We start from the raw sequence: 15,111 nt of genomic DNA on the forward strand, positions 1-15,111 counted from the left end.
GGATGCAATGCCACAAAATATATCCCATTTCCAAACCTGACAGGCCAGCTTTATGGTCTGTGGGCCTCGGTCTCCTGGTCTCTGCAGCTATCAGGCCAATCTTCTCTGTCCTGTTACAGAACAAGCCCTCTTCTGCCTCAGGTAGCCACTTCTGGTTTCCAGCTTAAAAGACAGGCTGTTTTCTGGGCAGCGACAGTCCACAAGCCTGTCCTGGCTCAAGTCTCTGACCTCTTCCACTTCTCAGAGATTGTAGAAAGACTTTGCTCCCCATATCCCCTTGATTTCTCATTTCAGTGTAATATTCTTACTGTGTACACACAGAAAGAAAAATGTCAGTCATTTGACATTGATTTTGATATGTAAAGTAGTGTCATGTAGTTAAAGGCATAAGCTTGGGAATCATACAGGTCTAGGTTTGAATTGAGGCTCTGCCTCTTCCTAGCTGTGCGATATTGGGTAGGTTGTTTTCTCTTTCTGAATCCTAGTTTTATTCACCTATAAAATAGAGTGATTATACTTCCTCATAGTGTTGTTTTGAGAATTAAAGGAAATAAAAGCACATAGCATAGAGCCTGACACATATTAAACTTTAAATTAATGGTGGCTATTTTATTTATAGATCATTATTTTACATCTCTAATACTTTTTAATGAAAGGAAGGATAACAAATGAATCAATAACGTTAGAAACATAGAGAACGGTGGCTGTGTAGAACCGACTTTTCAGGATAGCTTCCCTCACTCACTGCCCATTCGGCCATTGCATGGGGTTGGTGCTAGTGGGGTATACACACTCCATAGTGATGAAGTATTTTCATCTGGGCTAAGCCAGTGGGTCTTAACCTTAGCCGTACACTAGAATCACCTGAAGAGCTTTTAAAATTCCCTATGACCAGGCCATACCCCATAACAATTAAGTCAGACTCTCTGGGGGATGGAAACTGGGTATTAGTATTATTTTTTTAAGTTCCCAGCTTATTCCAGTGGGCAGCCAAGGCTGAGAACTACTGGCCGAGAGACCTCAGCCACTATTAATGAGTCGAAACTTGAAAACCTGGCACTTGCGGTTATGTCTGATCTCATTAGTTTCTCTTTTCTGCTTTGTCCCTTTTGGCCCGCAGGACCACTTTCTGTTTGATAAGCCAGTATCCCCTTTACTAACATGTGCTGGGATGGCCCGTGACTGGCCAGATGCCAGGGGAATCTGGTATGGACATAGCATTTCACATTTGCAGTGTGCGTAGAGGATTTCCTTCAGGTCACCTGCTTGTCCTAACCTGAAGTTGCTGTGACTTGCACTTGACAGCATGACCAGCCTGAACTAAATAGAGAAGACAGTACTTAGAAATTGTGTGTGCGTGTGTGTGTGTGTGTGTGTGTGTGCGTGTGTGTGTGTGAGAGAGAGAGAGAGAGAGAGAGACAGACAGAGACAGAGACAGAGAGACAGAGAGAAAGAGAGATACCTAAGTATTGGGATGTTGCTAAGATGTACAGGAGTGTTCGCTGGTTTGCATGAATTATGCATGAGAAAAAGACTATATTTTTAAGAAAAAATTAGTTTCATATTATTTGACCTCACAGAGAATCTGTTTCATGATATTAAAGCAAAAGAGCAGAAAATGAAAAATAAATATTGAGGATTTAAGCAAAACCCTACAAGGAAGAATGGATATCAAGTGTATATATATATTTTATCTTGGCCAACAGTCCTCAGTCCACTTTGATTCCTGTACCTTGGTAGGTTATTATGACATAACCCAAAAGAGCTGAGATAAGAGTGTTCACGAGCAGCTGCTCAGTGGGGGCGGATAGGCAGGCTCTATCTATTCAGCAAACATGGGTGAAATCTTCTGCACCCCAAACACCATGGGCTGCAGGTAAAATCTTTTTTTTCTCTTTTAAGCACCACAGATTTGGGTTGAATATATTAGGATATAAGATACTCTTGTAAGTGTCAAAGCCAAATGTTACTATAGTTGAATTATTGTCACCTGAGTCTGAGGAATGAGGGTGATTATATTCTTGTTGGGCAAAAACATGGCATCTTTAAGGGTGGAGTTGGTCTTATTCTTCATTCTGTCATGTAACATTATTTTGTAGTACTTGATCAGGAACAATTAAGAGATTAGGGTCATCTAGGAAATAAGAAAGGTGAAATGAAGCAATCAAGCTACCGAGGTAATGAGAATTTTCATGTGTTGAAACAAATGTAATTAACACTCGACACCATATTTCTCTCTTCATTAGGCATAATTATGATAAGACATTTCTCATCTGGATTAATGAGGAAGACCACACCAGGGTAATCTCTATGGAAAAAGGAGGCAATATGAAAAGAGTATTTGAGCGATTCTGTCGTGGACTCAAAGAAGTAAGATGTTATCAGAGATTCCTGAAGCTTCACAAAATAAAGTATCTTTACTTTTCATTTTTGAAAGAAGACGCTACGGTGACTTCCAGGATAGGGCTAATTTTTTTTTTTAGGGATCATGGCACTTTTGGGGGTGGGACTTCAGGGCAGTGCTTCAAAAAATGAATGATTTTCTTTTGTCATTAGCAAGCTGCCTTGCTTCCCTCTTGAAGCCAGAATGGTTTGGGGGAAGTGTGTGGGTCATAAGTTATTTTCTGATTTCTTTAACAGTGCTCTTGGCTGAATTCTAAGCAGAGAGGTAGTATAGGATGTAACTATGTTCATAAGTAACCTGACCATGGCCTTACCTGCTGAGAAATCTTATATTCTCCTACTATCCTCACATGAAAAATATCAGCAATTGACATTTATTGAATGTTTGGTATGTGCTGGGTACTGTATTCAATGTTTTACATGGTTCATCTAATTTAATTAGACCATTTTAATATTCTGATAGGAGAGAGATCATTTTTTATTCAGGAAGTACTATAAGTTTACCTACATTTCATTCATGGTAAACATATAATACACACATCTCTCCCTGATGTTTGGGGTGTGCTGAATGAATAGATATTTGAGAACTCTGTCATTTGTTCACTGTTGTAGGTAGAACGCTTAATCCAAGAACGAGGCTGGGAATTCATGTGGAATGAGCGCCTCGGATACATTCTGACCTGCCCTTCGAACCTCGGCACCGGATTACGGGCCGGTGTCCACGTTAGGATTCCAAAGCTCAGCAAGGTAATGTAATGTACCTGTTGGGTTCCACCAGGATCAGCTCAGATGGGACCGCTTTATGAAGAGAAAAAATGTCACTGCCCATTCCTTTACCCTTACTTTCTGCACCTACAACTGAAAATGACAAGAAAGTGTTAAGTTTACCTCAAAAGACATTTGTATCAGCAGCACAGACGGTTGAGGGGCTATGAGAAAGGACTGCAGCTTCTAGAACAAGAAGTTTAAATTCTCCTTCATATAACAAGCCCAGATAGGTAGGCAGGCTGCTCTTCCATCTCTTTCTCCGTCTCTGTGAGTGCAGAGGTTCTCAGACTTGAGCCTGCATCAGAATCACCTGGAGGCTGGTAAAAACACAGATTCTCAGGCCCACCTGCAGAATTTACATTTCTAACAAGTTTCCAGGTGATGCTGCTGGGCAGGGAACTACCCTCGGAAGTCCACTGTCTCAAGGCATTGTCCCCTTGCAGAGTTACCGTAAGGCCCCACGTTCTAGCTTGTGGGGAGAGAGCATGCAGGTGTTTCCATGCAAAGATTTATGGTCTAGGCCTGGAAGTGGCACACATCATTCTGCTAGAACTCAGCAAGAACTTAGCCGGTGGTCACTTTCTTAGCTCCACTTATGGAAGAAGAAGAAAAACGATTCTAGTGGACAACTAGTAATTTCTGCCACAGCACACCAAGTGAATCAAATACTTTAAAACAATTTTAGAAAATGTGCTTCCTGCCAAAAAAAAGTGTGAAAATTTTTGTGATTCAAAATTTCAATGCTAAAAAGTTATTTGATGATTTAACTTCATTTTAATTATATCGGTGATCACTGTTATATAGATAAATAATAAAAATTCACCAATGCTGGCATCCAGATGCCAAAAAAGCAGTTTAGAAGTTAATAACAGCTCTGCAACCTTCTAAATATGTGACCTTGGGCAAGTTAATTCTTTTGAGCCTTAGTTTCCTCATCTGTGAAGTGGGGATGAAAGCAATACCTACTTCATGGGGTTGTTGTAAGGTTTAAAAGATTTAGCACAGTGGACTGGTATATAGTAAATATATCTTCAATGTTATTATCACCCATTATACATCTTTTCTAAGTGAATGTGCAAATGACAGCAAATGGATTTTGCCTCATACAACACTAAGTATTATCCCTTGTCCCAGGATCCCCGCTTTTCGAAGATCTTGGAGAACCTAAGACTGCAGAAGCGTGGCACAGGTGGTGTGGACACTGCAGCAGTGGCAGATGTGTACGATATTTCTAACATCGATCGGATTGGTCGATCAGAGGTAACAACTCTTTCAGTTTCTGAACGTGAACTAACACGATCAACCTAAGATAAAGAAAAGTAGCCTAAAAGGCTTACCTTATTCACAAAATCTGACACCGCCGCTTTCCCCATTGAGTCCTGAGTCACGTTAGTGTTTCATTCTGTAGTGCTCTTCTTCCACAGGGAATAATGGCATAAAAGTAAGCACAGTGTAAGCTGAGAATGTTCAGGCGAGTAAAGGAAGTCACGGGGGTGCTGTTGTCACCAGCTTGCCCCAGGGAGCAATTCCAGCAATCTTCAGCGGCAGGAGCTCTAGTGTGAGAAAGCACAGCAGTATTTTATCACTGTGGAGTCAGAGAACACGTGTGCTATCTCTCCGAGGGTGGTAAAATAGTGGAATTTTCTCTTGATTCTGAATTTCCTTTGGTGAAGGCCACATACTGTCATCTTTGCTTTGGTCTTTTTAGATACTCGATACTTTCTAAAATTATATTTTCAGGGCTAAAGAAGGTAAATAATGTATGCACTAGGTATACATGATTGTGCTCATAAAATAATTCTTAGGATTCTGTGAATACACTGGATGAAAAGGATTCATAAACTATATGTAGGCCTGGAGCGATGTGTGAGGCGAAGCATAAAGAATGCACTTAAGGAACATGCAGCTGAATCCTAAGCAAATACTGATCTCAGTAAGTTGCACCAACTTATCTGGATGCGGTCCCATTGAACATATTATGCCCATCATTAATTTAAAAGTCTCTTTTTATTATTACATGAAACTCCTAATAACTCAGTGGCTGGTTATTAAATCTGTGGATTATTGATGCTCTTTTTTCTTTCTTGCCAACTTTTGAATATTTCATTGCCTGTTGGTATACCTACTAGTAAACTGAGGGAAAAAAAGGAGAAAATACTCAAACACTTAAATCAGCCTATGTGCTACCAGTTCTGGTTAAGTACTTAAGGAAGAAGCAGTATAAATACTACAACTTATGAAACTTGCTGAACAAAGTGTGGTATACCGACTAAAGAAAATGTGGTGCCCAGCCCTGTGTGCTTCTAATATTAACTAGATTTTTATTACTGGAAGCAAGGTAGCATCACTTTAAAAAAATTTTTTACGTCTAACTATAAGTTAATAGGTGATTATTATAAAAGCTAGAAAAATGCCAAAAAGTATTAGAAAACAAACCCATTTACTTATTTATCCTAACAACCCTAAGAAAATGATTGTGAACATTATTCTAAATTGCCTTCCATTTTTACAATTATTCAAAAGGTTTTTTTAAACAAAATTTAGCATTATAATATATATTTGATAACCCAGCTTTTTCCCAATGTATTATTATATCATGAATATATTCCTATGATATTAAGTAGTCTTAAAAAACATTTAATGACAGCACAGTAAAGATAGTTCATTATCTAATATCTCGATGATTATTTAGTGTTTTGTTTCACCATCTCTATATATAACCCTAACAAAACTCTGATTATTTAGGATATATTTCTGCTTCCTATCTCTGACAGTGACCATCAGACACCTCTCCCCCCACAACCCTATAGAGAAATAATAAGAAGGAAGAAATGTCTGTAAAGTCCATCTAACATGGCAAGTTCTCATTGTTCCAGTGTTGTTCCTGTTGACCAATGCCTTGCATGTGTCTTCTGTGCAAATTAATCATTCATCTTTTTCACTATTTAAGGTCGAGCTTGTTCAGATAGTCATCGATGGAGTCAATTACCTGGTGGATTGTGAAAAGAAGTTGGAGAGAGGTCAAGATATTAAAGTGCCACCACCTTTGCCTCAGTTTGCCAAGAAGTGAACTTTCTCTTTACCAATTTATAAATAATCTGTCTGCTGGTATGACAGACCTAAAGAAATTTCTACTCTGAGAGTTTTTGTAGACTTGGAAAATGTAAAATTGTATAGCCTATCTATCTTTACAATAAAACTCTCCTTAACTTCTTTGGTTTCCCTGATTTTTTAAAATGCTACTAACAAGGGCAAACACATCCAATTATACATAGCAGGAAGCAAAAACATTTTCAGGCAATGATTAAATGAATATTTGTAAGACTACTTACATGCAAATCTAGAAACCCTCCAACTATCTAGATGCTACTGTAGTCAACTCTTTAACAAATACCTATGGACACACACCATTGGAAAACAGCGAACTAATATAATAATTTTCTGGCAAATAGAGCAAAAGGAGATTCATTTCTCTTTAAAGTGTAGAAAAAACAGAGGCTATTTATTCAGGGCTTGCTAAAGCAAGAGAGTTAGCAACCATCACTTGAATTGAGCAGAAACTTAGAGGCAGGCAATAGGAAAGCTTTACTGTGAAAAAAAAGAGAAAGGCTTCAGATATGCTGAGTGGGATTGTAGGCATGGGGAAAGTAGAGGTAGGCTAACTAGAAGCAAGGTATCCTGTGTAATTGCTTTGGGGAGCATATTTGGTGTTCTCTGCTTGGTCCTGAGTTGGAAGCAGAAGCAAAAATTAGGGAAGCTGGAAGTCACTGACCAAGCCCAATCTCTGCAGAGTTTGTGGTTTGTGGCTTCCTGAACTGGTTGCTGCAGAACTTGAGGGTCAGAGTTCCAGTGCCATATATGATCCGACCATTGTCCGTTTGTATATTCAGTCTCCAAAAGCAATCCAAATGTTGATGCCTTAAAAACTGAAAATATATTTTAGTATAATTTGGAAGGCAAATTCTTCCTTCAGTATACAGACTGTTATCTCAAATCTTTTTATTCTTTTCTATTCATTCTATGATGTCTGTAACCTGAAGGGGCATGATAGAAGAGGTAGGAGCAACTAATTCTGTAACAAGCTATGAAATTGCTTCACATACAAAAGAAAAACCTTGTTAGCTTGAATAACAGGAAGTTCTGAATTCTGTAGGTGTTCCAGTTAAAATAAATCTCTGCTATAATGTAAGCATTTGTCTTCCCTCCTGCCATATTGAGAAAAATAAAGTATAAAAAGAATGCACTTGTGCTGGTGCTAATAGGCAGCACACTAACTTTTGAGTGACAAATTGATGTGCGGTAGAAATTTAGAAGCGGAAACCACACTCACTGTAATTCAGGACATGCGAAACACCCTAGATGGGGTGGGGTGGAGGGCTGTTCTACAAACAATGCCTGTAGACAAAAGAGGGATCATAACCTCAGGCAGTGACTGGTATTCTGGGGACAGAGCATAGAGGGTAGAAAAGACTGATGTCGTGGCCAACCAGGATGACTCTACAGCCATATTGCTTGGATACAAGTCTCAAGTCTCCCACTATATGACATTAAATGATTTACTTAGTCTCTAGGTTCTTCAGTTGCCTCTGTATAAAATGAGAACAATGATAATGCCTGTCCCATAGGGTTGTTGAGAGGATGAAAGTAATTAATATTCATAAAGTTCACTTAGAAGTGTTCAACACATTATAAGTAGTATGTAAGGGTTTGCTGAATAAATAATAAAAACAAAGGTATATTATAATCTATCTCTGAATATCCATTAAAACCGTCTTTTAGGGCAAACCGACAGGCCTGTGGTCCCTATTCTGAAAGGTCTTACTCATTAAAGTGGTAAAGGAAAGCAAATTCATACAGCTAAAGTAACAAGCATAAAAGAGTTGAAGAGACTAGATAGAGGCATATATGAACATTTTATTTTTTTAGAAGCTGAAAAACAAGCACTGGCTTAAAAATATATAGCTACTGATATAAAAAGAGAGCAAGCCTTGTCCTCTATATCAGTGGCCCCAAACCCCTTGGGATGTGGACCAGGCCACACAGCAGGAGGTTGTGTGGCAGGCAAGCAAGCGAAGCTTCATCTGTATTTGCAGCCGCTCGTCAGCGCTAGCATCACCGCCTCAGCTCCACCTCAGATCATCAGGCATTAGATTCTCATAGGAGCACTGGTACCTGGTGCCAAAATGGTTGGGGACTGCTGCTCTATATCATAACATCCCAAGCAACATTATCAACATCATTAACAAGAATTAACTGAATATCTAAGGTACAGAGTACAGCTAATGTCTTTTCCTTTTTCGTTGCATTTTTATCTAATTCGTTCTCATCTTTAATCATTAAATCCACTTATCAGTAACTATACTAACATTCACATTAAATTTTGGCTTGTATACAGACTGTTAGTACTTAATCTTTAAATTATCTTACCTACATTTGAAACTCTTGAGTTGTGGGGCTGTTTGACCTTTATTTTATCACCAGAAATGTACTCATGTGTGACTTTACTCTTTCAGACAATATTCATAACTAAAGACAGTCGTTTAAACCAAGTCTAAAATGGATTCCTAAACACTCAATCTGGCACCTCACTTTTTGTTGAAATCTTCCATATTCATCAAATATCCTTCCCTGACAGCTCGTCAGACAATTTTCAGATCATGTAATAGCACTTAAATTGGATACTAAAATATCTTTTCTCCTCAAGCATTGCCAAGCATTTGAATACGATCCTGTTTGCAGAAGTTGTGGTAAGTTATACTTTGCCACAAGAAACAAGCACATTGGCAGTGTTACAGTGAAAATAAAAGGTTTTTTTATGTGAAAGATGAGTCAATTAGGTAGAGACTTTTAACTATTAATTAAAATTCTAATCAAATGCCATATCTTTCAGCCAAAGTAGTCATAGCATACAAATAGTTCCTGTTTACCAAGGTCTAGTTCAATCAATATTCAAGAAGCAACGATGTGAACAGAACATAGTTCTGAGTCCTGAGACCTTTCTAATTTGCTATATTCCTTGCATCTGAGGCAGATTGTAGCTAGAGTAGGTTTTGACGGCTGGGAAATCATCCCGGTTCTCTCCCGTGGGGGAACAGAAACATGGTCCTTCTCCTTGACTTCAGCACTGACTTCTGCACTTATAGAGAACTGGCCAAAATTCATAAAAAGCATGGTTTGAGAGCAGCCAAAGAAGTTGTTTTGAGGTCAAAAGATTTGCCTAAAATTCAGGCTCAGCCACTAAACACCTATATGACCAAGGGAAAGTTATTTAGTGGAGTCTCGGTTTCATTGGAAAAAGGGAAATAATTCCTGCCTTACAAAGTTTTATGGTGATTAAATAATATAAGGCAGTGACTCACATTTTTTTTCTTTTACTGTAACATAGGGGAAGAAATATATTTAATAATAGAACCCTATACACACATAGGATTGTGCAAGAGTGCATGCGATGTATGTAAAACTCAAATTTCACATAATGATATTTATCCTTATTATTTGAGATTCACTCTGATATTTTTCTATTATGTACTATCTATTCTCTTTCAGTTTTAAAAAATGCTGATTGTGACCCAGTAAATTGATTTCACAACACATTAATAGGATGAAATTCACATTTTGGGAGACACAAATTTATTTACCTGGCTCGATAAACATCAAATACTCTTTCTTCTTTTTTCCCTTCTTTCAACTCTTCAAATATTTTTTACTGTCATCTGATTTCTGTAGTTTTTGATGAAAAGTCCATAGTTATGCAAATGTTTGTTCTTCTATATATAATGTGTCATTTTTCTCTGACTTAGAAGATTTTTCGGCAGTTTGCCTATGATCTGCCTAAGTGGTTTTCTTCATATTTATCCAATTCGTAGGCATCATCATGTAGGCATGATTGATCATTAACTCAATCTATAGCCTCTTTCCCCTTCCTAGAGGATGGAGTGTGGGTGGAAAGTTCCAAGCTTCTAATCATGGCTTGGTCTTCTGACAACCAGCTCCCACCCTGAAGCTATCTAGGAGCCCACTAAAAGTCTCATTAGAACAAAAGACACTCGTATCACCTAGAACATTCTAAGGGATTTAGGAGCTGTGTCAGGAACCAAAGTCAAAGACCAAATATTAGAAAAAAGATGCTCCTAGTACTCTTGTCACTTAGAAAATTACAAAGATTTTAGGAGTTCTGTGCCGGGAACTAGGGGTAGAGATATAGATAGATACATATGTTTTCCCTTTTATTTCACAGGCTTTATTCAATTATTAAAGTAGATTTCAGGGGAAAAAAGAACAAAGAAGGACATCTCATACGTAGGTACATATAAATTCATTAAGAAGACTTAAAAATTCTAAATATGAGTTCATCTAATAACAAATTTCAAAATACATGAAGCCCAAACTGACAGAACTGAACAAGGAAACAGACAAATACCCAAATTGCTCCTTCAGTATTCCATAAAACAAGTAGACAACGTATCAGGAAGAATTCAAAGGACTTAAGAATATCAACTGTGTTTGGATGTACCAAGAAGCAGATACCAAGACAGGATTCAACATGAAAGTGATTTTTGTGGAAAGGGAACAGGAAAAGGCTGATGCATTCAAACCATGGTGCTAGACTGAGAGAGAAGAAAGGAAGATTAGGGAGGAAATGTCCCTGACTATAAAACAGTTCCAAGAGAGTTTCATCTAGGTTAGTGGGGAGCCTTCATGCCTGTTGGAAGAGTCTTATATCTCCTAAGGCAAGAATGAGCCTTGCTCGTTTATAAGCTGAAAGCAGACTACAGGAAGCCTGGCGTTAGTATGAACATGAAGGTTAATCCATTGGGGCAGTAACTGGAGTTGTCAGCTCAGTTATGCAAGAGGAAATCTCAATAATTCATTTTCATGGCCACTAGAGTCCACTCTTTGCATCGCAGACTCACTTCTGGGAGAAGCTTCTTTGTGGCTCTCATGGATCTTACTTCGTAAGGAAGATCTTAGAAAAGGGGGATTAGTGAGATGGACTAAAATTCCGTTGCTACAACTGGTACTCCTCCTCAACCTTCTCCATTTTAAATTTCCCTCATCTTCATCTATCACTTTGACAGACTTGGGTGGCTTACTTTGTTGTATGATCCAAACCTTTAGTCCTGACCTTGTTGGGCCTGGGTTGTTTCACATCTGGTTATAACAGTACAAGCAAGTACTAGGAGATGTCCAAGTCTATCACTTGGTTTTCACACCTATTCCTCCCAGTCCCACTGTGTAAAAGTAGCTTTCTCTCCTCTCTTGTCAGGATTGATGACCCTTTTCACAATGATGACTCCTTTTTTCACCTGCTATTCCCCAGACATCAGAAGTCTATTGTTACTTTTTGAATGTCAAAAATATTTCATAACAACTTTTTATAATTTAAAATGGAATCAAGCCTAATTTTTCAATGTGAAGGGACACATAGCTGCTGTTAATTTTAATGGAGGAAAACTTGGGCAGAAATCATGGAATATCTACTGTATTTAATCCTATAATCAAGGTAGAAATACTTATTCTTTTTTCTCATATATGTAGGGAACTATATAGTGGCTTAAAATTTTATTGGAAAACAGAACATATATTATTGGGCAACAGAACATATATGACAGAGCCTCAAAATCCTCAAAAAAAAAAAAAGGTAAATAAGACTGCCATCTGAGATTTAAACTAGAAAAATCTGCACATATGGAGATTAGCCAAAAAACAAAATCAAAGAAATGCCTGGAGTCTCAGACTAAACTCAGACAAGACTGGAACCAAATGATTTAAAAAAGGAAGCCAAATAAACTACATTTAACCCTTTTTGTAAAAAACCTATATGAAGTGAAGGTGAATGGTTATCACGGAACCTAGAAAAAGAGGATGGAGAGATCACATGTGGTAGATGGGTCTTTGGCATCACTGGAGAGAGCTCTGCCCAGTTGCTACCAGCAATCAATTCCTCGTTTGTTCCTATGGTAGGGATGGGGTTAGATAGTCTGACCTTCTTGCTTTGGGCCCATATTTCAACAAGTCACTTAACCTAGTGCTATGAAATTACCCACGCCAGATCAAGGGTTAAAGCGGTGTACAATAATTAATCATGCATTCATTCTGTAAGTATTACCTATAGTCGATAATGAGTAAACCTAGTTTGAGAGATGTAATTATGGACTTATAAAAGCAGGATTTAAGAAGAGGGTTTTTAAAAAAAAAATAGTTTTATGAAACATAGTTATGGTGGAAATGCAATGAACTGATATTGTCACTTACCTTTTAACATATACATCAGACTCTCTACTTTTCAAAAATTCATTTGATTCATATAGGCTATATCTATAGTCAATCTTAAGGTTCAGGGAAGAAATGTCATATTTTTGCATCTCCACAAACTCTTTTGTTTGCACAAAACTCAGTTGTTCGTATAAAGGCATTTCTGAAAATAGAAATGTCTCTTAAATAATGTAGGTGAGGCTTCAAAAAAGACTGGGCTCCTGGAATGTAAAAGCTGTGCTGCTGAAGACATGGGCAAACATGCATAGAGTAGATGTAAATAGAGACATGTAATTGGTGATCACTCTGCAGTTATGGCCTGAATTACTTGGAACTCATCAGTACTGATGAGGCACTAACTGCATTCAGGTGCACTTCAATCAGAACTAGATTATACCATTAAAATTAATGAAGCACTAGAAGACTTTAATGAGTAAAAGAGGGTTGGTTTTAAAGTCTTTTATGCATTTTATTCATTTGACAACAATTTGGTTGACAGTGCAATTACATCTCTCTCTAGCAGGCAGGTAAAAAGTTTTGGTTATTAAAGGTTTTAAGTAATATATTATATTCAACACACTCCAAGGCACATCTCTTCAACACTTAAATGGCCTAATGGTTTAGCTTAATTCTAAAAAAAGATCCATTTATCTGTCTTTTGCCGTCCTGTTTTTTATTTTAAATAAAAACTAAACAATTGTTCTCTCTCAGATCCAAAGTTTTCTCATTATACTGTTGAGATCTTTTCCTCTTTTAAGCAGCTAGCACTTTCAAAGCCAAACAGGGCCGTTTTTCATCTTTTCTAGGTATATATTCATCACGAATGTGTGTGGGGAGGAGTCCAACCACCTCCAAATACGGCTTTCCTATGAGATTCAGGAGACTATGAAATTGGGAGGGAAAAATGAATATTTGCCAGGTGTCAATGTGTATTTTAATATTAGCCTAGCAAATAACAGAATGAAATATGGTAGTCTCCCCTTATCCATGGGGAATACATTCTAAGACCCCCAGTGGATGCTTGAAACCTATATATACTGTTTTTTCCTGTATATACATATTTATGATAAAGTCTAATTTATAAATTAGGCACAGTAAGAGAATAACAACAATAACTAATAATAAAATTGAACAATTATAATATACTTGAATGAAAGTTATGTGAATGTGGTCACTCGTTTTGGGGGGTCCTTTGCTGAAGTCTTCATACAGGCTTTTTCTTCATGTCTTCCACCCACAAATTTAACGACTTTCCATCTTAACTTATCATGCACTGTGGCCAACAGCAAAACTAGCTTGAATTTCTTTTTCTTTCTTCACAATTTCAAAGACAGAAGATTCATTCTTAATGTAGATCTTAGCAATTTCAGCATACAATTTTTTTTCTTTGCTTATTAAATTGAAAAGTTTCATCTTTTCACTTAAAGGAAGCACTTTATGGCTTTTCTTTGGCATGTCCGAATTGCCGGCAGCACTACTCTCACAGTCGATCTGATAACCACGACGGCTCCTAAGTGACTAGCTGTCGGAAACATCTGTAGGGTGGATACACTGCATGAAGGGATAATTCGCGTCCTGGGTGGGATGGTGAGAGATTTCATCACGATGCTCAGAACGGCGTGCAATTTAAAACTTATAAATTCTTTACTAAATTTATTTCTGAAATTTTCCATTTAATACTTTCAGACCGAGGTTGACTGCAGGTAATTGAAACTTCAGAGAGCAAAACCACGGATAAAGGGGGACTACAGTATTATATAACCACAGGAAGATAACATGACCAATAATTTGAGCACAGCAAAGGGATCAGACATTTCAAGTTCTCCAGTTTTGATTAATTTAATGTCAGTTAAACTCTCTGTATCTTAGTTTTCCCTAATTGTAAATGAGTATTACTGTTCACAGGTAATAGTGGTTATTATTATTTTAAATGCTCTATATTCCACAAATAGCATTTTCTAAACTTAAATTGATAACTGATATCGTGAAAAGACAAATTATATATAGATAACTTGTTTCTTATATTTCAGGACAGCTTCTTAAATAGTAAATAAAGACATAAAAAGTGAGCTTCAAGAGAATCAAGATGAAAATACTACTAGTAAAGAAGTTAAATATCAGTTTGTCTATTTTTAAAATTGTGATAAATAAAATTTACCATTTTAATAATTTTTAAGTGTACAGTTCAGTGGCACTAAGCATACTTACATTATTGTGTAACCATCACCACCATCCTAAATGTTTTTAAACAAATACCCAGTCAGGAAAAGCAACAATGCATATAGATTGAGGATTACATTCAGATCAGCTCTTAATAGAAGTCCCTCTATCTGGTTTGGTCTCCTGCTTCAAAATACAGTTTAAATATCTAAAGCATCATACACCCAAGGTAGCTAATGTACTACCTGAAAACTTGCTAGTGATTTCTATATTGAGCTGCCTTGTGCACAACCAGTCACAATTCCAAATTTCCCCTCCTTCATTTATTCTTTGGGGTATTATTGGCATAACTGTCTATCTCTGCCTCTAGATTACTGATTATTCTGGGGTATATACTGTGTGCAATTCATCTTCATAGGCTCACCATCATATACTCATATATTCCAGAATATATACAATATGGCTTTGTACATTTTCCTGGTCCATTAATGTTTCTTAAAATATTTGTAGGACCTCTTTCCCAAG

The 15,111-nt window shown here is 37.3% G+C and overlaps 1 protein-coding gene across 1 annotated transcript in view; it reads left to right on the forward strand.

The window, feature by feature from the left end:
• Window positions 1-6,384, forward strand: part of CKMT2 (creatine kinase, mitochondrial 2) — a 14,453-nt gene extending 8,069 nt beyond the window's left edge. Inside the window, exons 5-11 of the mRNA XM_023522675.1 lie at window positions 295-359; window positions 443-456; window positions 1,002-1,206; window positions 2,247-2,370; window positions 3,016-3,150; window positions 4,306-4,431; window positions 6,122-6,384. Coding sequence (XP_023378443.1) covers window positions 295-359; window positions 443-456; window positions 1,002-1,206; window positions 2,247-2,370; window positions 3,016-3,150; window positions 4,306-4,431; window positions 6,122-6,241 — 789 coding nt within the window. The 3' untranslated portion in view covers window positions 6,242-6,384. The remainder of the gene's footprint in view (window positions 1-294; window positions 360-442; window positions 457-1,001; window positions 1,207-2,246; window positions 2,371-3,015; window positions 3,151-4,305; window positions 4,432-6,121) is intronic.
• Window positions 6,385-15,111: the final 8,727 nt, after the last annotated feature.

Source organism: Pteropus vampyrus, unplaced genomic scaffold, assembly GCF_000151845.1.
Source record: "Pteropus vampyrus isolate Shadow unplaced genomic scaffold, Pvam_2.0 Scaffold11, whole genome shotgun sequence".
Taxonomy (NCBI): Eukaryota; Metazoa; Chordata; class Mammalia; order Chiroptera; family Pteropodidae; genus Pteropus; species Pteropus vampyrus.